We start from the raw sequence: 25,779 nt of genomic DNA, 5'->3' as shown, positions 1-25,779 counted from the left end.
TCCTCCTGCCTCAGCCTCCGGAGCATCTGGGACTACAGGTGTGCACCACCGTGCCCGGCACCGTGTACAAATTTCTTTGTTGGGCCAGTGAAAACTCTGCTGTAATAAATGTTATCTCTCTTTATGATGTTTTCATAAGGAAGCCTGAAATTCTCTCCTGCTACACACTTCCAAAGAACAAGAATATATACTCTAGGTTCCTCAGGTACTGTAGTCTTTGGGGAAAAAAACAAACAATTCCTACACACTTTTTGAGAAGATAATTATTTCTTTGTTGTCTTCTTGCTATCCGTTTTGAGTTGGTGACTCAAGCTGTCTGCCTCTTAATTTATATATCAGCTTCAAATCTATATGGATTTATTATTTAGACATTACAAAATCATTACCCTATAATTAACCTGGGTCCAACACACTCCCAATTTGGAATGCTTAAGAGATGGAAGTTTTATTAAGTCAATTTCCTAATCATCAGAAAACCTGTTGTTAAAAATGTTGCTGAAATAAAAAATTTCAGCGTATATTCATCTTTTCTATCTTTAAAAACTATCATTCAACTCTCATTGGTGTCACTTGACATCAATTAAGGACCTTGCATGCCTCTGGGTCATTTCACTGCTAGAACATTTAGAAAATTGAGCTATATTTATATCATGTGTCATTTGGAAAAAAAAAACACTGGAGAATATTAATTTTTGAAAAATCTCTAATATTATCTAGATTTTCATTTAAGATATGCCCTTTTTAAACTCAAGCACATGGGAACTTCTGATTCAGAAGATAATCTATCTATCTAGTGTGTGTGTGTGTGTGTGTGTGTCTACGCACGCACGTGCACACATATAAACGCACATATATCTCTATTATTTATATACAAAATAAAACCCTTAAAACTAGATATAGGTCTTCCCTGTTTTTAAAATTAACCTGATTATTTTAGGGATTAATATAGTCTTGTTGGATGCTAAAGAGTTATTTGTACTGATTCTTGATTTTTTTTCTGTCTATCCATTATTTAATTTCTAATCCCTAGCCAAACTATACACAAGAGTTTGTTTGATCCTCCAAATGAATGACTAAGAAAAGAAAAAAAACATATATTTTGGGAAGAATGCCTATAAAGTAGAGAACTTAGCAGTGAGTTGATATAGGAGAAAGAATAGGGCCAAAATCCTTGGTAATTTATAAGTCCTACTGCGGAGTTCCAGGAGTCAAGAAAGGAATACAGTGAGCAGACATCTGTCAGTAGCCACCTGCACCTGATTTCAGCATTCACTCCCTCACTTACACCCCTTGGAAGCATATCAAGTTCTTGGTGCATGTCAAGTTCTTGATTCTTCTCTGGGCCCCAGGGCCCCAGCTAGCTGAGCCATCTTCTAATATCCTTCCAAGGAAATTAGAGCTACATTTCACTCAGTCCAGTTTTCCCTTTAAGGCTGGAGCAGAGACCCAGAGAAGTTCAGTCAAGGCAGACACTCATTAGCATTTCATGTGACTCAATGTATCCACTACTGGGGAAGAGGCTTTCCATATAAATCGAATTCCCACCCACTACTGCTATCACTGAAGCTAATAGTCAGTGATTAGAATGCTGATAGCAAAAGCTATCATTCCTGTTGTTTTACTGGGGCCACTCATCAAAAAAATATTTTCTTATCTACTCCACAGATAGGGAGGTGTAGAGAAAAGGCTTCCTCAGTGCTCTATTGGGATTAATAGAGCTGTGCTACCTCAAATGCTTTGAGGTAGGATGACTACTCTTGTAGCTGTCTTGTGGCAGGTGAAGAGTCTTACAGGAAGTATTTGCTGCCTCAGAGCAAGCCTGTCTCCTTCATAACCACTAACAGCTGCCAACCTTTGGACTCCCTCCACAGCTTGAAAACCCTTCATTCCTTGAAAGCATTATGCACTATGTTATAAGGTTTCAGTGTGTTTTTATTTTCTAAGGACATGTGTTTGGAACAAGTCACTTGTGAGGAAAGCTAGTGGAAGCTTTAATACCAGGTTAACTGATATTTAGAAAAAATATCAGTTGTGGCATTCGTGAGCCATATTTATACCTACTAACCAAAAGTCTATTACCTTTTCCCTTAGTGTCATAGAGTAAAAATGGTAGATGGAAGCCAATCTGTGACACAACTAAGAGTCTGATCTCTGACTAGTAATGATAGGCCACTATGTCATATGTGAATAGTAGGAAACTATGATAATTATTATACCTTGAAAATTTTTAGAACAACTTCAAAGATAACATATGATTGGTGAATTGTATTCATTTTATTTATGCTGCATGCATTGAAATCTTTAGGGGCATTAAAAATGAATAAAAGACAGATTTGGTTTAGGATAATGATTTTCACCATCATTTGTATTAGCTGTAAAATTTTAATCAATCTATGATTTTCTGGAATCCTTTAGCCAATAGTCCCACAGCCTTCAAAATGTTGCCAAGAAGTGCTGAAGGCTTGACTTCAGGGTGTAACTAATACGTGATCACAATACGTAGCGAGGGGGAAAAATGAAATCCAATTAAACCCATAGGATATAATTATTTGAACTTGAGTTTTTTCTGAGTTTTATTCTCTTATACAATATGACACTTCCAAGAGCTCCACCCTTGCCCAAAGAGATAAGGATTTGGGCCCCGTGTTTAAGGTAGGACCTACATTCAGGTGCTCCTCCTTGAAGTGTCCTCTTCAAACCTTTGTGTGGTGTCCACTGCTCACCCTCTCACAGTCCAGGGATGCAGAAATTTATCTTCTCCGGCAGGGTCCTTCTGTGGATCATCTGAACAAAGAGGAAGGGTTACCATTTGCCTGTCTTTCAGAAAAATGTCTGCTGTGATAGCATAGCGGTCCCGAGAGCTTTGCCTTCATGGAAGTATGTTTTTAATGATATGATTTTGGTATGCTGCCCTCTGTGGATAGCTTGGCATATGTCTTGTTATGTTTAAATAGTGCTGACTGATAAAGTGGACAATAATTGGCAGTCAGTGACTAGGTTGTAGGTCTTTGTTACTGAGCCTTTCAGCTAACTGATCATTAACTAGGAGGAAATGTTTGACCCAGAAAGTCATTACTGTTATTAAGTGGGAAAAGAAATTAAAATGTTCCAAATAGCTTTTTTATGAATCACATGAGGATTTAAGAGAGAGAGAGAGAGAGAGGGGCTTGCTTTTCAGGGGAGTCACTATCTATTTACAATCCTGCTCCTTTCCTGTCCCTGGAAGATTTAATGGTAGTGTTGGTGGGGGAAGGGCTATTTTCCCAAATTCCCTCTGCTCTATTCTCTACAAGCTATTTTGACAGTCACTCAGAAAACAGAAATTCAAAGCATATTTTAAGTCCATTAAGAAAATGTAATTCCTAAAATTTTCAAAGGGAAACATTTTTTTTTTTTGGATGTCACTCTATTTAATAGGCTTTGAGTACTTTTTTAAAAAAATTGAAAATAATGTTATTGCATACATTTAATTATGTGAAATTACAATAGTATCAGGTACGCCTTTAGAATTTCCTTCATCACAGCTGTTGTGTTTTGCATTTTGTGGATTTTTACCAATTAAACTTCAGCATTCATTTTGTGAGGGAGGTCTGCATCCTGATTCCTGTTTGCTCATTCTAGCTTTTTTTGTGTGTGATTTTGTATCTTCTAGGATCTCCTCTGCACCCTTATAATATAAAAATAAAAATGGTCTCAGGCAGTACTGAGTCTTGGCATTTGAACCTTACCTGAAAGTTGTTTCCTGGGGGGAAATATTATTCTCTTTTAAGAAAAGAATATGATTAAACCTCCCCTCAAATCTTTCTCCTTCAATGTATGTCAAAGATGGAGATGGATCCTTATGTAGCTGAAAAAAAAAAAAACCAAAAAAAACAAAGCAAGAGTCCAAACCATTTCTACCTGTTATCATTTTGTGAATATAAAATGTCCCAACCTTTGCCATAACTAAGAAAAAGAGGTGTGGTTGTTCTGTGGCTACTCCCTGCTGTTTCAGTCCAGGTTCTGTTTCAATCCAGGTTCTGTCTCATGCCTTTAGCATTATTGCTTTTCTTCTCTCTTTCTTTGGTTGGGGACACTTCCACATTTGCTAATCCCAATGCTGCTCCCATGGGGCTTGGGACTCATGAGTTTACTTTTGCCTCTGAAGACTGCAGAAAGAAATTGAGTTGTTTAGAAAACTCTTTAAGTAAGATTCAAAGGTGCTGAGTTTATTTTTGCATGTCTCTCTCTCTCTCTCTCTTTTATTCCAAAGATTAAGATTAGATTTTAGAAGCCTTTTTCTTGCTGGTTTAAAAAGGAAATCTACCCCTGTATCAAACAGGACCGAAGGAAATACACTGTACATATTTGAAGACAAGAGCATCTGATCTCCAAAGAATCAGAAAACCTCTTCTATAGTTGTATTTGTAGGGACTTTTTGTTGTGTTGCCTCTTTTTTTTTTTTTTTTTTAAACAGGTAAAGCTCAAATGAGCACAGCATGGTCCAGATGGTGTTTAAAGCTGCCAGTTTCTTTTATGTAACTTTCTTTTTCCACAAGTGCATTCCAGCTGGGAATCTATTGGACCTTTGAAACTAACTTTATCCCTTTTATGTTTTTGTTATTCTCTTTCTCGCTTACACACACACACACACACACACACACACAAGCACACACACATAAACACACATTCTTACACACAAACATATACACACATACAAGTGTGAACATGGCCATTCCGAATGTCTGGATATAATCACATTCAGCAAGACTGAAAGTCACTCTGCAGGGCATTATTAACGGCCTCTCAGGCTGCACATTTTATTCAGTTAGAAGACAGAAAAACTCTGCAGGATGGATTTCCAGAACAGAGAGTAGAATACTTACCCACGGATAAGAATTATTTGGAAGGCTTTCACCTTCTGATAGGGGCTTTACTTAAGAAGGGGTGGAAGTGGGCATTCCCTTCCTCTCTGAAGTGTATGCACTAGCACTAATGTCCATGTTCGGCTGAGTGTCCCCAGCAGGGAAAATTTGCTTGGCAGAACCATTGCTTTAAATACCTGGAACATGCATTCCTTCTAGGATTAAACAAACATGTGCTGGCATTTGTAGAAAAAGATCACTTTGCTGGTGCACTGTTAAGTGTACACCGGATTTGATTCATCTTGTCAACTACAGGGAGTTTCCCTGGAGGCATCAATGTATTCTCTGCTTCTCTCTCTCTGCCCCCCTCCCTCTCGCCCTCTTTCTCTTCCTCTCTCGCTTCTTCATTCGAGTACCAATTTCTTCGTACTGATTCAATGCTCCAGCCAAACCATATTAGTCTCTTATTCTTATTCCTTCCTTTTTTTGCTTTTCTGTCTATGCATTAATTGGTACTATTCACCTACACTATCGGTCCCCACATCTGTCTGTTAATTCTCTATTATTTTATCAAAGCTAAAACGCCAAAACCATCATCTCCCTGAATTCCTCTCTGACTCTTCTAGAGAAGGGGATGAAGTTATTGCTCTTTCCTCAGAGCCCATTTTTTTCTTTTTATTATTAAGGATATTTATTCCACTTACACACCTGTTTAATTATTAGCTTCTTCAAGACGGGGGGCCACTTTCATATGACTTTTTGTTTTTTCCCAAAGCATTAGCTCAGAAAAGAATCCTTGAAAGAGTGAAGGTGAGTTGTCTGTCTTTGAGACCAGGCAACAGAATTTTTCTAGACAAACTGAGTGTACCACCATGACCTCCTTAGGACCATCTGCTTTCAGATCTGCTGAAATTTGTAAAAATTTTGGAGTACTTTAATATCAATTGGGAAACAGCTACTGCCCCATGGCCCCCAAGTGCCTTCTGTTGTGAGGCCATCTGCATGCCTCCCAGCAAGACTCTCCTCTGTCTCCACTTTAAGGCGTATGAGGGCTGGGGTAGCTGAAGCTTCTGGGATCTACCTTCAACAAGATAGCCATTGTCTGTTCTGAGGAGTCAGTCTTCCTTCCACTCTGGTTAGTACAAACTGACTGTTAACCTTTACAATGCCCCTGCCAATAGCATTGTTACAGCTAGCATAACACCCATGGAAGGTAATTAAGGCCGCAGACTATTAGTACTCTTGGCCACAGCAAAGAAATTGTAATCTTCCCTTCACCACAGCAAAGAAAATAGAATCTGAATAAGTGATAAAGATCCTAAAGAATTTTCCCAGTTTAGTTGCAAAAGTTAATGAAATTAAGGTCCACACTTAATGTACATATTTGGCCATATATATATATATATATATATATATATATATATATATATATATTTTGTCTATGGTATACACATAGATAAAGATTTACTTTTTTTCATAGAGGGGTCACTAGGGAATTGGATTTAATTTAGCCCTATGTGTGCCAAGAAATTGGTAGCATATTAAAACTACTTTATGTATAAACCATTATTGCCTTTTCCTATAAGATATTGCTTATGTGGGAAATTAAAGGTCCAGTCCAAATGTATTCTTAGGTATTCAGCCTATGATGATATTTAAAACCTAAAGTCTATTTATTCAGCATTTAAAGGTGTTTGGAGACTGCCCTGTGTGTTAATGTGTGCTCCGCAGCTCACAACCTTTAAATACTCCCCCTGCATGTATTGATGTATGCATTGAAGGGAATATGAGCAAAGGGTGCTCAACTATACTAACTGCATAACGTTCAACTCAAATTTATCTAAGAAAGAACAGTCTAGTGCATTAATGTGAATATTCAAAGATAGATGTTTATCACAATGGACTCAGAGGTACTTACAAACAGTGTAATTGCTGAAATCATTTTACAGGGCATTTATGCAGAGTGATTACACATACTGTGACTTTCCTTTATGTAAAGAATTTCACTTAAAGGTTTAAGTGTGTATCCAAAGAATCACAGCTGCTTCCTAGGTTCTGCTCAACCATGACTGTTTGGAATGATGAAAAGCAAAACCCTGATATCTTTTTCTTTTCTTTTTTTTGGGGGGGGGCACTTAATAGACTTCCTGCAAAAGACTAGTCTACTCAAATATTAAATGGTCCCAATTTCCAGATTGCTACCTGATGCCCAACTTAGTTGAAACCTATAGTACACGATACACGGCTATTGAATTGCTGTACAAATTGTTTATGGGCTTTTCTGGACTGTCTTTTTCTTTTTCTAAAGCAAATGTATTCCTCCAAAGAAATCCTGTTCTTTTTTCTAAGCTTTATTTTATTTTTAATTTATAAATGATCATTGTATATATTTAGGAACTGCAATGTGATGTTTTGATACATGTATGCATTGTGAAAGGATAAAACCAGGCTAATTAACGTACTCATCACCTCAAATATTTATTGTTTCTTTGTGGTATGAATATTTAAAATCCATGCTTTAAACTGTTCCACAATATACAATATATTATTAGTAACTATAGTAACCATGTTATAGCTCACCAGAGCATATCCTTCCTGTCCTACTGAAATTTTTAGTCTTATATCAAATCTCCCCTTCTGATCCCCCCACCTCCTTTCCTCTGGAACCCACCATCTTACTCTTTAATGTGTCTTTGACTTTGTGCATTCCACATGTGAGTGAGATCATACAGTGTTTGTCCTGTGCTTGACTATTTTGCTTAGTGTGATGCAGTCTAGGTCCATCCATGTTGTTATGAATTCTATGGACAGAATTTCCTACTTTTTAAAGGAATAATTTTCCATTTAAACACATTGTTTAAATCCCCTCATTCATGGATGAGAAATCCCCGCTCTTGAAATCGAGCTTATAAAGCTATCTCCAAAGGTCAGAACTAATAATAATTCAGCAAGGATGGAAAATACTTCCTTCCTCCATCCCTACAGTTCCCAGCCTTTAAAACATCTCTTCTGGCTCACTTAATTCTATTTAAATAAGCAGACATTATCTGAGCACTTACCCTTCCTTCCTTCCTTCCTTCCTTCCTTCCTTCCTTCCTTCCTTCCTTCCTTCCTTCCTTTCTTTTTGCACTTAAGTTCTGGCCAGATACTAATTGTAGTTCTGTGGGTGATTTCAAACCAATAATAAATACCTCCATAATTCTGACAACTATCATAGGCAGTAACATCTCTGAGTCACTTATACCACTTCCAACCCACATAAATATAATACAAGTGAAGCAGATGTCATTGTATCATATTTGCAGAAGAGAAAAACAATGTGTAGAGTGCTTCCATTGCCCTGGGCTTCCACCATAAATAAATGGCAAAGTGCATGTCTTCTGACTCCAAATATAACACTTGCCCCTTGATATTATAGTTGCCTCCAGACAAGGTTCTTTCTTCCCTCAAGTAGCAATCAGGTAGAGGGAAAATGTCATAAGTTAGAATATAATAAGTGCTTTAATAAGATCCTAGGAAAATACTGAGTCGGCGTGCTAAAAGAAGTATTGCATTTTTCAGCTTTGAGATCAGGAAAGTGCTTCATGAGAAGTATTAGGTTGGATCCTAAATAAGGATGTATGGAATTTCAGCAGGTAGAAATGCAAAGAAGTGCAAATAGAGCTGGGTAAGGTGGAGTACAAGCCAAAACATAAGTCAGCAACTTAATACATTTGTTCAAGGAATGTAAACATTTATTTAATAGTCAGAATGTGGTGGTATTTACAGGGGCAGGTGGTAGTAGAAGATAATGCTTCCAGTTACATTGGAGCTCAGGGATAGAGGATCTTAATTTTTTTAACTGGTTTTTTTTTTAAGTCATCCCTCTATTTGATAATCAGTGAGATAAATCTGGACCAGAAGAGTTACATGCAAAATCAGTGTTTTTATCCTGGCAATACTTTCTAGAGTTTACTGATGAGAGCAAGGTAAACATAAGTGGGATATCTGGTTAAGGAATCTCAAAATTCATCCAGGAAAGCAACCAGGGCAATAGAAGTGAAAAATAAAGCAGCATTTTAGAGATGGACTTTGCCAGAATTGGTGCCTGGAGGTGATGGTGAGTGGGGAGGATTTAAAGATGACCCTGAGGGTTAGAGCCTGTACCTGAAGAGTAATGACACCACAGGCAGAGCAGCCACAGGGACAGTAGGAGAAGATACTCAGTTCAATCTGGGATATGTAGATTGCAAATGCTTAAAAGATATTTAATCAAAAGCATTTTCCCTTACTAAGGTAAAACTATTTCTCCTTGCCCACTCAATTCTATAATGATCCTTCTATAGCTTCTCTTACTCCAGTGAATTGGAGTTTCAGTGAGCACTGTATTCACAGTGGAGCTCTCCCCACCAGGCTGACACCCAAGTCCCACTCCTGCATATTATGAAAATGTCACCTGGTAACTAATGTACACCAAAGGCAGAGACCATTCCCAACAAGGCCTCATGTCTTCTCTGCCTCCCTTTGATCTCTGTGGCTTGGCCTCTCTTTAGGATAGATTTTTAACTTCTAGTAGCAGAAAACCTGACCTGTGGTGACTGAAGAGAGACTTCATCCTCTTACTGAACAAGATTTCTCTAGTCTAGAGAGAAGAAATCTACTTGATTCAGCTCAGATTATGTTACATTTGATGATATCAGAATCAGCTTCTCAGTTCTGTTCCTGGCTTTTCTCTGATACTTGCCGCCTTATGGTCACCAGATGGCTGCTATAGCACCAGAAAACCCATCCAAACCCAAGGAAAATGGAAAAGCAATTGGATCAGCCAAGCCATTTCTATATGCTCTAGCAAATGTCCTTATTCAGCTCTTTGTCCAGATCTGTAACACGTGGCTACTTCTAGTTACATAGGAGACTTGGCTAGAATGGTCACAATGCCAGAGTTGGGAAGGAGTTTGAGGGAACTGGAGATTGACAATGTTTGTGATAGGATAGTTAACTTCTCTGCTGCAAAATAAACACTTTGAAGGCAGGGACCATGTTCCTTTAGGCACATTGATAGACATACAGATTTGGGATAGGAATTGTTTGAGGGGTTACTCTTTGCCTAGTATTCTCTAAGCAAATTTAGGAGTATAGCCAGGTACAGTGGCACATGCTTATAATCCCAGTGGCTCGGGAGGCTGAGACAGGAAGATTGTGAGTTCAAAGTTAGCCTCAGCAATTTAGCAAGGCACTTAGCAACTCAGTGAGATTATGTCTCTAAATAAAATACAAAGGGCTGGGGATGTGGCTCAGTGGTTGAGTCCCCCTAAGTTCAATTCCTGGTACAAAAAAAAAAAATAGGAGCATAGGAGCCTCTTGATATGTTAGACAATCTTTTTTTCTTCACTTATCAATAAAATAAAATAAAATAAAATAAAATAAAGGAAAAGAGTACATGCTGAGAGGAAATCTATGCTGCTGTAAAAATAGGATAGGGCCCAAGTGCACTCTTCAGTAATGAGTGCATGAAAAGAAGCTTCTTAAATTATGAATGTGGCTTCTCTTGTTTATTGCCCAGTAATCCTGTTTTATTGATTTCTGTTTATTTCCAATCAACTGGAATGAGGGACTGAGTTGTTTAGAGATCTTGATCCCTGAAAGATTGTCATTAAAGCTACAGTGCTGTATTTAGTTGTTTATTTTTTGTTCGAAGTGACTGAATCAATACATATACACACAAAACACCTTTTCCTTTGCTCTCTTAAAGATTAGGAGAAAAAAAAATACAGAAAAGCTAAATAAAGATGCTCATATTTAAAAAAAATATATCATTCCAGCAAATGATATATTGATTTCTTTCAAATTAAAAATACTCTTTGGACAGTTTTTAAAGATGACAATGATTCTGCACAGTTGGTGCTCACTGACTTTCACTTCCTAAGAGGGTAATCTGGACAGACTGCCTGCTTACCCCAAGATCAGCTGGTTCTCAAAGGCAGTGGAGAGAAGGAAGCTTTCCTTAAAGCCAGTGTTAGTAAAGGCTCTTGATTCTGTTGGGTCAGTTCTCTATCTGGGTTTTATCATTCACCATACAACTTCTGTGGATTCGGTACATTCCAATTTTTCCAAAAATAAGGTGATCATTATTTGTCTTTAAGGAGGTTACCTTGAAACTCTGGATTTTCAGAATTGAGAGGAAGTGGAGAGAACTGTGTCCTTATGAAATATTCTCTGGAATGTTGTTAAATAGTGGTCAAGGTGGATCAAGAAGAGAAAAGGGTAAGCACCTTATTAGGAGCACCATAACAGTATAGAATGGTGGTGCTGTTTCTCCCAGAGTAATTTTGAGAGAATAAAGCTGGTTAAGGATCATAGCCATGAAGCTAGGGGTAAAGCACAAGGAACCCAGCTTCAGGAACATAAACTATTTTTCATAATTTAAGTTTCTGAAAACCATGTCACATTCCTTTGGCCTGTTCAAAAGCATTTTGCAGAACTGTTCTCAGGGGTGGCTACATAATTTGTAGAAACCAGCACACAAGAAAACCAAGAGTCCCTTGTTCAAAAAAGCGCTAAATACAAAGCCCTTTCTTTTTCTTTCTTCCATAGACTCTTTCGCAACTTACCGTGCTGCTTTTATTTGCTATTTAATTTCATCTTAAAGAAAGAAAAATGAAAATTTAAAATTATTAGCATAAACATTACCATTCATTTTTATATTGTGCAGTGCTAGTTTTAAATGCAAATTTAAGGGCATTAGGCTCAAATGCAGAATCACCAAAATAACAAACTTCTTATTTCGTAGCTCATATATACACATGCATTTTGCTCTTACCAGAAACATGGAAATGCTGCCCAGACTAACTTGCTGGGTTTTGTTTCACTGTTTGATCTGCGTACATTCTAGCAACACTGTGTAACTTCAGCTCACTGATGAGTGATATAGGACTGAAAGGGACCGATCTCTGGTTTCCCTGTCTTCCCCTCACCATGCCATTATTTTCAGTATAAGTATTTGGGGAGTGCAGATTGAAGAAAGAGAGCAATGGATGTTTTTTGTTGGTTCATGTTTCTTAGAACACCATTTCCTTCTTTCTGCTCTATAAGCAATATCTGGTCCAAAGAGAGAAAGTGGCCTTGTTGAGGCTCCCAGTACTCCACTTAGTAGCTGGAGCATGCTTTCTGTTACCAAGGAGATATAGCATGGAACCCCAGGCAAGAGAAATGCAAAGATGGTCGGCTTTGGGCTGAAAACTTGTTCCTAACCACTTTTGTCTAAAGGCCAATACCAATCTCCCCAGGAGAAATACTGGGGAATTAATGCTTTTACAAAAGGTGTTTGAGTCATATGATTCCTGCACAAGATGAGTCTACAGACTCCTGTGCTCATGAACACTATATGTGGATAGGGTGGCAAGGCACAGGGTAGATACACACATTACAACATTCTCCTCTGTTGCACACATACCCCATTGTTCCATTGTCCTCCACTCACAAAACACACATTTGGAGATAAAGTGGTTAAGTGAACATGCAGTCCTGTGTGCTACCATGGCTCTCATGCCTGTGATTACTCCTGCTGTATTTCCAGCACCCACTTTGACAGCGGGTAAATGTTGTCGCTTATGAACTAGAATCAGAAAATGTTGTTAGCCTTGCTATCCATTAGAGATCAGAAATGAATAGCCTTGTTCTATCCCATATGGAAGTCGTGTTTGATTGGTCTTTGTAAATTATTTCAAATGAATATCTGAGATGGGATTATCCATTTGATACTAGTTGCAGTCTGGGGATGAGGAAGTGACTTCTGGAGGCTAAGTCGGCCCATTTGGGTTCAAGAATTTCTCACTCAACAGTGCCCGAAGACCTTCTCTAAATTGAGATTTATTATATACATCAAAAATTTTTATTTGAATCTGATCCCCAATCTTTCTCTGTGGGAGGTTGGTATTATCTTCTAGACATGAGGAACTAGGGCTAAATCCTCAATCCATAGCTGACCTTTGTATTTTCCTTTCTTGGAGTTTTGTATCATGTTTCCCATTTGACCCTCATTTTTTCCTCTCACGGTTCTGACTCAAACTTGCTGACTGAATATCACTCGAAACTCCCTCAGTAATTTATTAAGTCCAGCTTCAAATGAATAACCTGGCTTTAGCTGCTGACTTTGCTCTAACACCTACATTTGGCTTTTTCCACATTACATTACATGGCTGAGTGGGAGAAAGTCTTTTCAGTGTGATAAGGAAAGATAATTCTTTATTTTTATCCCTGTATTTCATATTCAGGTGATTTTATTTGCTTGTTCTGGGTAGGTTTTCTGTACCACATACTAAATTCCAAATTCTACTAGTATGCACTGCTTCTCACGTTTACATGACACATTTTTGAGCCTCAACTCTCTTCATTTCTCCTTTGCTGAGCACAAATCTCAATCATGTCCAGTCTTCTAAGCTAATTGTTCTCAATTCTTTTCTACATAGGCATAAGAGATGCCCATGTGCATTATATAGTCCTTTCAATAAAAATGACTTACCATAGATAAGCTTTTGACTATTTATTGATTCCCAGTAGTCTTGCTGTTTCCCCACCCCTTTCTCTCCTGCTCATCACATATAGTTCAATTCATTACAAGACCCAAGATTGAGAACCAGTGTTGCATGCTCTGGACTAAACTGCTACCTAACATTATTTTGTTCAGAGTTGCTGACCAGTGTTCACACTGCCCTCCCAGCCAGCACACTGGCTTTGTCCTGCCCCTCACACCTGCTTATTCTCCTGTGATGTTCATTTTATTAAGTTCTCCAAGCCATGCTTTGACCAACCAGGAAGGGCTATTTTTCCTTGTGTGGTGCATTTAGGCTACTAAGAGAGAGGGCCCAGAGAACTACCTTCCCACAAGGAAATACAATTCTATTTTCCTTTTTTTATTTTCAAACATGCATTCTTCTTCCCTCTACAAGAATAACAAACAGCATGCAGTAAGACACACTATTAACATCTTTGGATCAGAAATATATGGAGGCTCTCCATGATGGAAACTAGTTTCAGGAAGTCTACTCATATCACTGCTTGTGGGTCACATAAATATTTGGCTTTGGTTACCCCCCTTTTTAAATAGAGGCTTGGTTTTAGACCAGAAATCCCATCTCAAAAGAAAAATGAAAAAAGAAAAGAAAACAGAAGGAGGAGGAAGAGGAGAAAGAAGAATGAAAAGTAGATCAGGTCTTTGGAGCTTCATCTAAATTTTTGGCATTCCCTTATAATGTTCAGAGCCTGAATACTAAAAAGTTTGTGGTGAAAACCAGACAGAGTTTTCTGTGTAAATGCAGACAAATTTCTCTGATTAGCAGTCCTAGAGAGGACTGCACCAATAAGAAAAGCAACCATCAGACACTGCATTATGTTTACATAATCAATAGGCACCCAGTCTGGATTTCCTAGAGATGGTGTAGGCTGGGTAGATGGTTTATTTTTCTAGGGTTTTTTTTTCTTTTTTTTTTTGTTTTTTTTGTTTTTTTGTTTTTGTTTTCTGTCTCCTAAATAATATGTAATTTCTCTAGGCCAAGAAATAAATTGAAAGGATTTAGAGGGATTTGCTTATCAGTGGAACGCCACGTAGCATTACATTCCTCCTGCTTTTGGGAAGGTACATTGAAGTTTGGTTAATCTTCTGTGGTTCAATACTCTCCTTCCCTCTGTCAGTCTGCGTTGAACAACAGATAGGTTAATCCCCATTCCACCCACTCTCTTCTTCTTCCTCCCTCCCCTCTCTCTTGATCCACTCTTCCCTTTTTGAACAGATGGAAGAAATAACTTAAAAGTGGAAAGGAAAAGAAAAAAAATGTTGCATTGTACTTATTTATATCATTCTTGAAGACCTCAACGTTAGAAAGGATCCCAATCCTTAGCACAAGATATGACTAAGCTTAGCTTGTTTTTTCTACTATTAGTTAAATCTTGACTCTGCAAAGGGATCTCCTTAAAGGCTAATTCATTAGCAAAAGTTATTATAAATCATGTCATTCTTTATCCTGCTCCTGTGGAAAAGAAGAAGAAAATACAGACTTTTGAAGGTGGGCAAAGGTTTTAGGGAAGTAGGAGATACTATGTACTTGGATTACAGTAAAATCTGCTGTCTTTAATGACAATAGATAAATAATCAATTTTATTATGGTGGGTACTCCATATTAATTTCAAAGTTTTGTAACAGATAATGGTTTATCAACTAATTGGTGTTTTAGGACAAAACTGGCCCTGTCCAGTACTCAACATAGTAACTGGCATATCATAGGCCATTAGTAAATGTTTGTGGAGGAAATGAATGATGCATGAGTAAATGCAAGCCCAATTAAAAACATATATCACGGACAATGTTTTGCTTTTAATTCAGATTGCTTAGTGAGCTCTGTTCCAATTAAATAATTTTGATTAGGCTAAATGCAATGTTTTTAACCCAAGGCAATTCTCCTTAGAAAACTTCTCATTCCATGGAAATATGAGCCAAGTCAGTTGTTCAAGTGATTATCACCAGAAGTCATAGAGAGAAGAAAGGAAATGTGTTTAAAACCCTACAACATGACTCCTGGAAAATAGTGTTAAAATTCACAGGGCATTGATCCAGTGAAGACACTTAGACACATAGAGATGGGATCCCAGAGTCACCTGAGAGAACATCACAACAAACTAGAACTTTGTTTCTGTCACCATAATTCAGGACCTGCCTGATTCTGAGTCCCCATCTTCCACACTTGAGCAATGCAGAGTAAAATCATTTATGTTTCATTTTGTCATAACAATGTCAGATACCTTTATTGAAGATGACTATACAGGGTGTGTTTAATCAGAATATAATGAGAATATAGATATCACACGAATACATCTTACTGTGTTCTGAGGTGGCTTCTGTATTAGGCTTGGGTAAAATGATAGAAGAGAGGAGGAAAGAAAGTCTTCTAATAAGTTTGCCCAACCTCCTGAGCTCTTTTCTCTTTGTCTTTTTAAGTCTGCTAAGCCATGCTTTCAGCCTAACAGGAAGGGCTATTTTTCCTTGGGTGTTAAATATAAAAATCATCCCGGGATGTGTGTGTGTACTAACATTGATCAAAGATGAGACTGTGATGGCAGGAGTTTAATAAATAAAAACTTAGTAAATACATTTAAAGTGAGATAGTCCAACTTCTAAAATCTTACCTAAGGTTATAGGTTTACCTAGAGTCAGTGGGCTCCAGGTAACTAAAAAATACCTCCCGTATCCTTTATTTAAAAAGAGAATAAATACTCATAAGGCAGTTGAATGGAACTCTCCCTCCTAAGAGATATTTAAAGCACTAACTCTTATCTCAGAATGGAAGTGAAGAGGGGAAAATCTAAAGCACCAAGCATTTGAAGGAATTTAATTCTTTTTAGCATGGAGCAGCTGCAAAGATGTATGGCTGTTTTCAGTGGGACTCCAGAATATTTATGGGCCTTTCTCTTTTCCTTTTTCACTGGAAGAAAGGAGATCATCATTCTTGAGTGTGTTATTTATAATTTCATAAAGCTGTTCTGTGGCAGGACTTATTTTATCTCACCCTTAATCTCGGTCAAATAACCATGCTTCCAAGGAGCTGGGTGCAGAAAAATGATTGCTCCCCCAAAAGATTAGCCCATGACCAGTATAAGATAAAGGGCTAAATGTTAGAATTTGAAGTCATGAAAGTCAATTGGGCAGTCGGGAGGGGACTTGGCAAAACTGTCATGAACAGTTCTGATCATTCAGTAGACACTGTTCTGGACACCAAATTGTGGATAATAATGATGAATGGTGTGAAATGGTCCCTGTGCTGAGGTGGGGCAGAGGACCTGCAAAATAAATAATTAGAAGCAGGTGATTATAGAAACAATAACTCATTGGAAGAAAATGAGAAATCAAGTTGGTGAAACTGAAGGAATTGGAAGGCAAATAGACCCATAAATTTACTTGGGTGGACAGAGTTTTGAGGTTTCATCAGTTCCAGTTTTATTCCAAGGTAATTTCAATAAGCATTGGTAGGGGTTAAAAAGGAACATAAATGCAATAAAAATAAAAAAATTAAAAAAACCTTTCAGGAAAGGAATAAAGAGGGCTCCTGCCATAGAGATATTTTATTGAAAGTTATTATAATACCTATCTTTAGTTTTATGAAACCTAATACAAAACCAAGTAATTTCAACATGTGGATTAGAAATATGAAACACATTTTTTAAAATAGAGTAGAATGAATTATTATTTTTAATATAAGACTTAGGTAATATATAACGGCAGGAGACTATTTTCCTCCTCTTGAGAAAGCAAGGTAAGGTGTTTAATCTGTACCATGGGGAACGCTTGCCATCATTCCCAAGCATTACATTCCAAAGCCATGTGTGTCAGCCTGCACAGGAATGTGATGGATGACACTGGTGGGATGTGGGGGGAGGGGCAGGGGACAAGGAGAGGAGCCTGATAGGGCAGGGTATGAGATGCGTGCTTGTTAGCCACATTTCCCAGAACAAGATGACAATTCAAGCAGCTGTCAAGTATATCTCTTCATGCCAGTCACCCTGTGCCATGTAGGTGCACAAATAAACTGAGTTATTTCATGCCTTGAACCCTTTTCAAATACTGTGGATTTCACAGGAAATATCCTTCTCCTCCTACCGTTTGTAGTTCTGGCTTTTTGTTCCCACCCACCCATGGGTCCCTGAGGGCTCATTTGCCACTTTTCTTCTGCCTGGGAGGTATCTCTACTCTCCTGCTATTTGCTCCTTGGCATCTTCTGTTTATTTTTGTCATACCATTGAATTTACTATGTCGAGTCGAGTATGTCTGTTTACTTGGCTGTCTCCTCAGAGAGTGTATTCCAGAGAGAAATGTCTGCCTTGTCTAGTGCTCTATCCCTCATAATTGGTACAGTGCTCTATTCATCTGAACTCAATATGTATCGGTTGAAGAAATAAATGAATAAACAAATGAATGAATGAATACACAAAATCTCTTGATTGTGAACCTTGCTGCCCAGCCACTACCAAAACTAATTGGTTTGTGGGTGGTCATGGATCTTTTCTGCTTCCTTCAATGACATTATAAATGCTATTGGTATTTAACATATGGAAAACTATTGTGTAAATACTGTAAACTTAGCTTCTGGGAATTGTGAGAACTTCAGATAGTCATCATGAGGGGAAAAAATGTGCAGCAGATGATATGGAAGTTTCCACCATGGACATCCCCATCATAACCACATGAACAGAAATGTTTCCTAAAGCAACACCATTACTTGAAGGGACCTGGTGGTAGGTGGTTAAAATAACAGAGATCACTGGAAATGTCTACACTCTTGGCTCTTGTGAGTACTGTAAGGATTAATGTGTGAAGTGCTTAACACAAAGCCTCAATGTGGCAGGTGTTAATGTTGCTAATAGGCATGATTCCTTATAGTTCCTGCATCCATTTCTCCATAGGAGTACCAACTACTTTTCTTAAGGAATTAAACATAATTGTTGAAAATGGTTGTGTTTATGGAAAAATGCACCCCCCCAACATATCCAAAGAGGCTAATGAATTTTATTTAAAGGCAAAAAGAAAAAAAAAGTGATAGTTCTGTTCTACTCTTAACAATACTATTCTGATTCTGTGTAAATACGCGACTATGGAGCTTGCTAAAAGTGGTTATGGGAATCAGTCATCCAAGAGGGACCTTTTCTTTCAAGAATCAGCATTCGACCCTGCATTTGCTTATATCTGTGGAAGAACACAGGGTGGGGGGAGCTTTAAAAAATTAAAAGCCCTGGGTTTTCCAGGAGTAAGAGTAACTTTCAATCAATTCAAATTGCTATTACTTAGGATATGATTCTAAGCTGTTCACCTCATCTAAAAGCCTTGGCTCATAATTTTTGACTAGATGTCTGGATGTCAGGAACAGAATCAGAGAAAAAGAAAATTTGTATATGAGCATCCTGAATGAGTCCTTTTCTGAATTATGCCTGATACTCCTGGCAGAGAAAGTTCTACTGAAATGACACAGGCATGGCAAATGTTGGATGCCAGGTTCTTGAAGAAAACATTGCTTCCTGCCCTGGGCAAGGAGGGATTGGGATGTTTGCAGTTACTTTGGGAGTTTCAGTTAGCTGTGACTGAATGGTGATGGTGAGGTTTAAAGGGCAGAAAGGAAGGGGCTGAATCATCTAGGACCACACAAATTGGCTAGGTCCAGTGCCATTGGAAATAGACCATGTCTTTATCCCTCCTTAGGGCAAGGGCAATCAGAAATGGAGCATCAGCAATGGACAGTTCTAATAATGGGGATAAATCATAAAAGTTGGAGTACATGGGCAGAAACAAAATTTAGCAATTTAGGAGTGGCACCACACTTAGAATGACTGATTGATTGACTGATAGGCTGATTGATTTAGTTATTTAGGGAAGGAACTCATCCCTCACCCCATCACTTTCTGGTTGTAAGTAGAAGCACTCTGCCTAGAGACAGACCTGCTCTTAACACATTTGGCTACACTGCCACCTAGATTCTTTGAATCTAGTCACCATTTATAGGAACTACTGGTAACATTGAGTTCTGTTGCCTGGGAGGAAGATTATAATCATACATATTCATACAGAAGATTAGCAGAAAACAGACCTCTTAGAAGCTGAGCATGAGGGAATGAGAGTCGGAAGGTTTGAGGTCTGCAGGGGAATTTAGGAGCTCATCCTCGAGGTGGAACTGAATGTGGGGAAGGGATTGGAGAATAGGAGAGTGGGGCCATCAACAGTGTCACCCCAACCACAGGAGGAGAAACTTGTGAAATACAGAGAAGGCTGAAAGACACTAAGAGAAAAATAATATATCTTCTTTCATTCTTGGAGTCGAGTGCTTTTCCTGAAAATACATTTGCATTTTATATTCTATTTCATAACAATGAAGATGTCTCCCTTAGGATTGAGTCAAAGCTCCAGTAATATGATGTAAATGTATGATGTGGTTTCCACTGGAGTCACACATTGTTGCCATACATTTGCTCAATGGACTTTTAAAACATTATTGTCTGACCTTTAGTTCCTGAATGGAGTTCATTGATTGTTACCAACTTTCCAGTTTCTTCTCAAAACTAGGGGCCAAAGCCGGACAAGGGCCACTCTGCAAGGTCCTTCTAGTCAACTCACTAACAATTAATTTCCAGTTGAGTATATTTTGTAAGTGTACTCTCAACATCTTTTTAATGACCCACCCCCATGAATTTTCTCAGAATCTTTTTTTCCTAATTGTTCTTTTTCCATAAACTGTTAATACCCAAGATAATTTATATATTTAGTTATGCAGCTTGGTCTTTGGGAGGGTCACGAATCATTGCATTAAGATCTGGACCCCAGCCCAAACTAATTTTTACTGCCGTGGAGGAGCATGCTTTAAAACTCTTGATGATTGTAGCCCTTCCAAAGTGGTGTTTGCCTCTTATAATTGCTTTTTTTTTTTTCCTTTGGTACCAGAGATTGAACTCAGTAGCACACAACCACTGAGCCACATCCCCAGCCCTATTTTGTATTTTATTTAGAGACAGGGTCTCACCACATTGCTTAGTGCTTTGCCATTGCTGAGGCTGGCTTTGAACTAGGGATCCTCCTGTATCAGCCTCCCAAGCTGTTGAGATTACCAGTGTGTGCCACCACGCCCGGCAAAATTGCATTCTTTATTTGTACAGTTTCCATTTATTTCCTTATCACTTACTTTCCCTAAGTAACTGGAAGTAGAGCTGCATAGGGTCCCCACACAGTAAAAAGCATCAAGGGGTGCTTGTCCTTTCTCCAACACAAATAACTATTCCCCAGAATATGACTACCAGCTGCAGCTGCCAGATCTGAAACATACAATTCAGAGGTGTCTAATTGAAAAAGAAAATAAAGATTTTTTTTTTCCTGCTAAGCTTAAGGAGGAGCAGGGTGTGAGGTATATCCCTGTCAGATGTAGAATAAAGATTAATAAAGTAGTTTAGGGGACCTCTCCACTACTGCCAGTGAGATGAAATAAATTACCTAACATGGTTTCTCTGCCATTCTTTCCTGTGCCCAGTAATCCTACAGCTAGCATATCTATATAAAAGAGGATGTTTTCTGGAAATATTAAGCATATGAGTTGTCACCTGCATTCACCTGCTAGGGCTGCCATAACGAAGTGCTGTAGACTGTGTGGTTTAATCAGCAGAAATATATTTCCTCCCAGTTCCAGAGACTAAAAGTCAGAAAGGAAGGTGTTACAACCCTTGTCTTTTGGTGAGGCCTCTCTCCTCTGCTAATAGATGGCCCTCTGTTCCCTGTGTGTTCACGTGGTCTCACCCCTGTGTAAGTCTGTGTCTTTTTTTTTAGGTACACCAATCATATTGGATTAGGGCTCATCCTAATGAATTCATTTTAAGCTAATTACCTCTATGAAGCCCTGTCTCCAATACTGTCACATTTTGAGGTACTAGTGGGTTAGGATTTCAACATATGAACATAATTCAGTCCATAATATCATATAAGATGAGGTACAAATAAGACTCTCGTGGGTCACAAATACACAAGTTAACCAAGATGTTCCTGCTAAATCCCCTCTATGTTTCTCACTGGCTGAAAGTCCTTCAGCAACTCAGGTAACCTGTGTGACTTCCATTCACTCATTCTGTCCCAAAGGATGGTTTTAGGAATTGAGTCTAATTAATTAATAATAGCTGGAACTGATAAGCAAAGATACAAGTCAAGCATGCAATTGGCTTATAGTAATTGGCTTATAGTAATTGCTCAATAGTCAAGGAGAGACCAGGTGTGGTGGCACATGCCTGTAATCCCAGTGGCTCAGGAAACTGATACAGGAGGATCACAAATTCAAAGCCAGCCTTAGCAAACTTAGGCCCTAAGCAACTCAGTGAGACCCCCATCTCTAAATAAAATATAAAAAAGGACTGGGGATACTGGCTCAATGGTTTAGCAATCCTGGGTTCAATCCCTAGTACCAAAAAATAGATAGATAGATAGACAGACAGACAGACAGAGACAAAGCAGTTTCTTTATTAACTATTCCTCTGGAATATGAATCCAGAATATAGTAGACTGGAAATAATACTCAGAAAACCAATATTATTAACATGAAGAAAGAAAAAAACTGATCTTTTATTGAATACCTACACTACAGTCTTCTCAGTACTCTTACACATAGTAAGCCAAAAGTTTATTTTTTGCAAAAGATTTGTAGGTCATTCATTCATTCAACACTATTTTTTTTGTGTGTGCATCTAATATGTACCAGGTACAGAAAGCAGTCTTCTCACCTTCTGTATGGGAAGGGCCCTTCTTACTTTCTATACCCAATGTCCTCTATGGTTCCTATAACAGATTAAAGATTCCCTGGCATTAGAGAGTTTCTGCAGAATTCAACAGGGAAATTTAAAAAAAAAAAAAAAGGAGAAGGGTCTCCAGTTGAACTATGATTCTTGGAGTCTAAATTTGTTCTGCTCTCTTTGGAGCAGTCTTACCTGAGTCCAGGGGCTGTCGTGCTGTATCACTCTGCTGGTCCACATTACTAATTCAGCTAATTGCAGCAATTATGTGGAAGAATTGCTGCTAGTGAGAGAAGCCATTATGCTACTCCTGAACAGACTGCATTCCACAGCGTTCATTAATTATGCCCGTCTATAGATTCACAACCACCAAATCATGCACTGGAGACTGCACACCATATGCACTGAGACCCTCCTGGAGTCACAGTGCATGTCTGTGTTGGATTGATTCTTCTAGTGCCCATCTTTTGCAACAGTCCTTGTCCTGTCCAGATGCTCACCTTTGAAATTAGAGTCAGGATGCATGATGTGATTTACAGAGAAGGGACAGACCTGAGTCTTCTGGAGCCACACAAACTGTCTGGACTATGGAGAAGTTAAAAATTCTCCATCCTGCAGCATGGCCCTCTTTAGAGGAAAGAAACAGCAGTAATGATGGGAGGTGGGACACTATAGCAAATCTTTGATATCTTCATGGATTTTCTTATTTTTCTTCTCTCTTCTCTCTCTTTTCTCCCACCCCATCATTTGCCCTTTAACATGAGCAGCCAACCTCAGATGATCTTGTTTCATCTGCTGAATGTTCAAGTGATGATGAAGACTTCGTTGAATGTGAGCCGAGTACAGGTAGGTCAGGTCAGTCTTGTTTTGCTTGCTTTCTTCTTCATTTGCAAAAAAAAAATAATACATACATATATGTGATTATACATGTGTTTTAAATATATTATAGTGTGTTAATGTGTGTATTTTCTATATCTATATATGTATAAACATGCATATATAAATATTCATGTATAAACAAAAGCATCACATCCCATGGAAGGATCCCAGAGAAATTCAAAGTCCATTGATAGATAAAGATAAATTCCATGGTAGTTGACAATACTTCGGTTGTCAGATGCACAAATTAACCACTGGGACAGGAAATATATGGCAGCCAGTGTGCAGCTATGAAATTGACAGGGAGTAAGAGCATGAGGAATTCCATATTGGAATGAGATCAAAGAAGTCTGAACTCAAAGTGGAGCCATGGAAGATTGACAAATATCACTTAAACTTCATGAATTCTTCTGAGCTTAAGTAGCAAAAATAAATAAGTCAAAAGTAAAGCAAGCATTTTTTTCCATGGGATTTCAACAGCAGTTAACATGGTATTAAATTTATACTAATTTTGTTCATTATATGTCTAGAGAACTTGTACAGCAATATAGTATAGTAAGTACAAAATTAGTACTGAATCATGCCATGTCAACAGCTGTGATGCTTCAAAATGTATCTTCCAAGCCGAAGTGGAGTAGACTTTGGTAATTTTAGAAGCTTTAATGTGTACCTCATTTGGACCCAGATACATTTTGATGTTTTATGGTCTTATTTTACAGTGATATATATATGATATAGTGTCCAATAGGCAACTGCAGACCCTAATTATTTCCTATCAACTTTCCCAAATCGTCTGTTTTGAGACTTACTCTAAATTAAACATTTATATGTATATAATAGAGAACAGATATCATCGAATTTCTGTGTATGTTTAATAAAATTAAAATCCTGAGTTGGATCAGGATCTTATTTCTGCAAAAGCTAAAAGAAAGAAATAAAATTTTCCATTGATTCTTTGGGTTGCTTTAATTTTATTTTCCTTCTCTTCAAGAAAAGGCAAGTCATTATTATTTTTTTTTGCTAATTCTAGAGAAATTTAAGTTTCATGAAAAGTAATATGTCAAAAATAAAAATCTTATATTCCTTACCCCAAAATTATTGATTTTAAATTTTGTTGAAGCCTAACTGCTTGGTTTCTTGCAAGTTGCTTTGGATACAGGAAGTTCTGTGGGTTTTATCCTTAGTATTACCCAGGGACATACCAATAATACATTGGCCTTACCATACTGGAGTAATTTGTTCCTTAGCTGTATGGAGGGAAGACAAATGTGACCTTGTTAGAGTTTTTCAGGTTATTGGGTAATAATCTCTATGTGACAACTAAGGTTTTTAACTCTAAAGGGCAGATATATCCAATCCATATGAGATCATGACACCAAAATTTTGTTCGAAAATTAATTCATCTATTCATTCAATAAATATTTCTGAACAGTAGGCAGGATACAATATATCTCCAGATTAGAGTCCTTCCTATTCCAATACTTTCATGAATGAGCTGTCAGAAAATAAAATAAAGAATTTTGCCATATAAATTACCTCTCCAACATAGTTCAGTTCAACAAATATTTTTTGAAACTTAGCTGTGTCTGTTAGGCATGTGCTAGATGGTAAGGACTCAGATATGAATCCAACATTTTTCTCAAAACATACGCAAAATGAACTGACTTGCTAACCAATCGTTGAAGATACTTAGACTTTAATTAGAATTCTCTGTTTGTATCCTTTCTCTGATTTTCTCCCTTTCTTATCAGTAATATGTGTATAAGCAGCAATGTTTATCCCATCTTTAGAATATAAGCCATAACAATTCAAACTTTGCTATTCTGAAATATTACCACCATCTTCTCCAAAGAACCGCCCCCATAAGGTCATCTCCACATGACCCATGTCATCAGAGAGAGAGAGATTTTCCAGATCTCAGGTTCACAAGTTGTACATTCCTCAGGTTGTGTGTACATAATACTATTTGATATTGAGCTTGAATAGGCCCAAACTTGATTGGTCCCAGACTAAGTTCATTTGATTTTTAGTGGCTGTGCATGTGTTCCAGCTAATTGAAATGCAGAGAACAAAAATTCAATGCCAGCATTCCTTAAGGAACATGGGGCAGTTGGGGAGAGGGAAACAATTTTTAAAATAATCTGTTGAGGGCTGGGGATGTGGCTCAAGTGGTAATGCGCTCGCCTGGCACGCATGGGGCGCTGGGTTCGATCCTCAGCACCACATATAAATAAAATAAAGATGTTGCGTCCACTGAAAACTAAAAAATAAATATTAAAAAATTCTCTCTCTCTCTCTCTCTCTCTCACACACACACACACACACACACCTCTCTCTTTAAAAAAAAATAATAATCTGTTCAATTCTGCAAGGGAGCACAGGAGGAAATATATTAAGTGGGGAACCCTGAAAGAGTTAACACGTAGCTCAAATAAATTTATTAATCCCTTCTGCCTGGGATAATTCAATTTATCACATTTGAAAAAATGAGCACTTTTGTTTCCTAAATTTGTTTTTTTCTATAACATATTCCTGGTGAGTGATTTGGACACACACAGAAATACATCAGAAGCATTTTTAATACAGGAGACAAGTATCTCTATTGATGAAGAGACAAGAGGTTTGCCTGAAGGACCAGATTAACACTGGTGAGGGCTACCACTTTAGGATTATCAGGCCTTCTTCTGTATCAAATGGAAGCTACCTCCACAGCTTCCCATTTCTCAAGAACAATATGAATTAAGATCAGAAACATTACTAGCTTTTGGAGGCTCAGTGGGCA

The 25,779-nt window shown here is 37.9% G+C and overlaps 1 protein-coding gene across 29 annotated transcripts in view; it reads left to right on the top strand.

Annotated features, from left to right (window-relative positions):
• Nucleotides 1–25,779, top strand: part of Nrxn3 (neurexin 3) — a 1,577,562-nt gene that overhangs the window by 1,498,848 nt on the left and 52,935 nt on the right. For 23 of the 29 annotated variants that reach the window (XR_009226397.1, XM_058577846.1, XM_058577829.1 and 20 more), the window contains one exon: nucleotides 22,886–22,964. Coding sequence is in view for 27 of the 29 variants with exons in the window: in XM_058577846.1 (XP_058433829.1) it covers nucleotides 22,886–22,964 (79 nt within the window). In the remaining 2 variants the exon portion in view is untranslated. Of the gene's footprint in view, nucleotides 1–22,885; nucleotides 22,974–25,779 lie in introns of all 29 variants that reach the window. The other 6 variants (XR_009226396.1, XM_058577844.1, XM_058577835.1 and 3 more) reach the window with 1 other exon arrangement.

Source organism: Marmota monax, unplaced genomic scaffold, assembly GCF_021218885.2.
Source record: "Marmota monax isolate L192 unplaced genomic scaffold, Marmota_monax_Labrador192_F-V1.1 WCK01_AAM20220418_F8-fsc00017, whole genome shotgun sequence".
In the NCBI taxonomy this organism is placed as follows: Eukaryota; Metazoa; Chordata; class Mammalia; order Rodentia; family Sciuridae; genus Marmota; species Marmota monax.
This window is presented reverse-complemented; position numbering and strand designations above follow the sequence as displayed.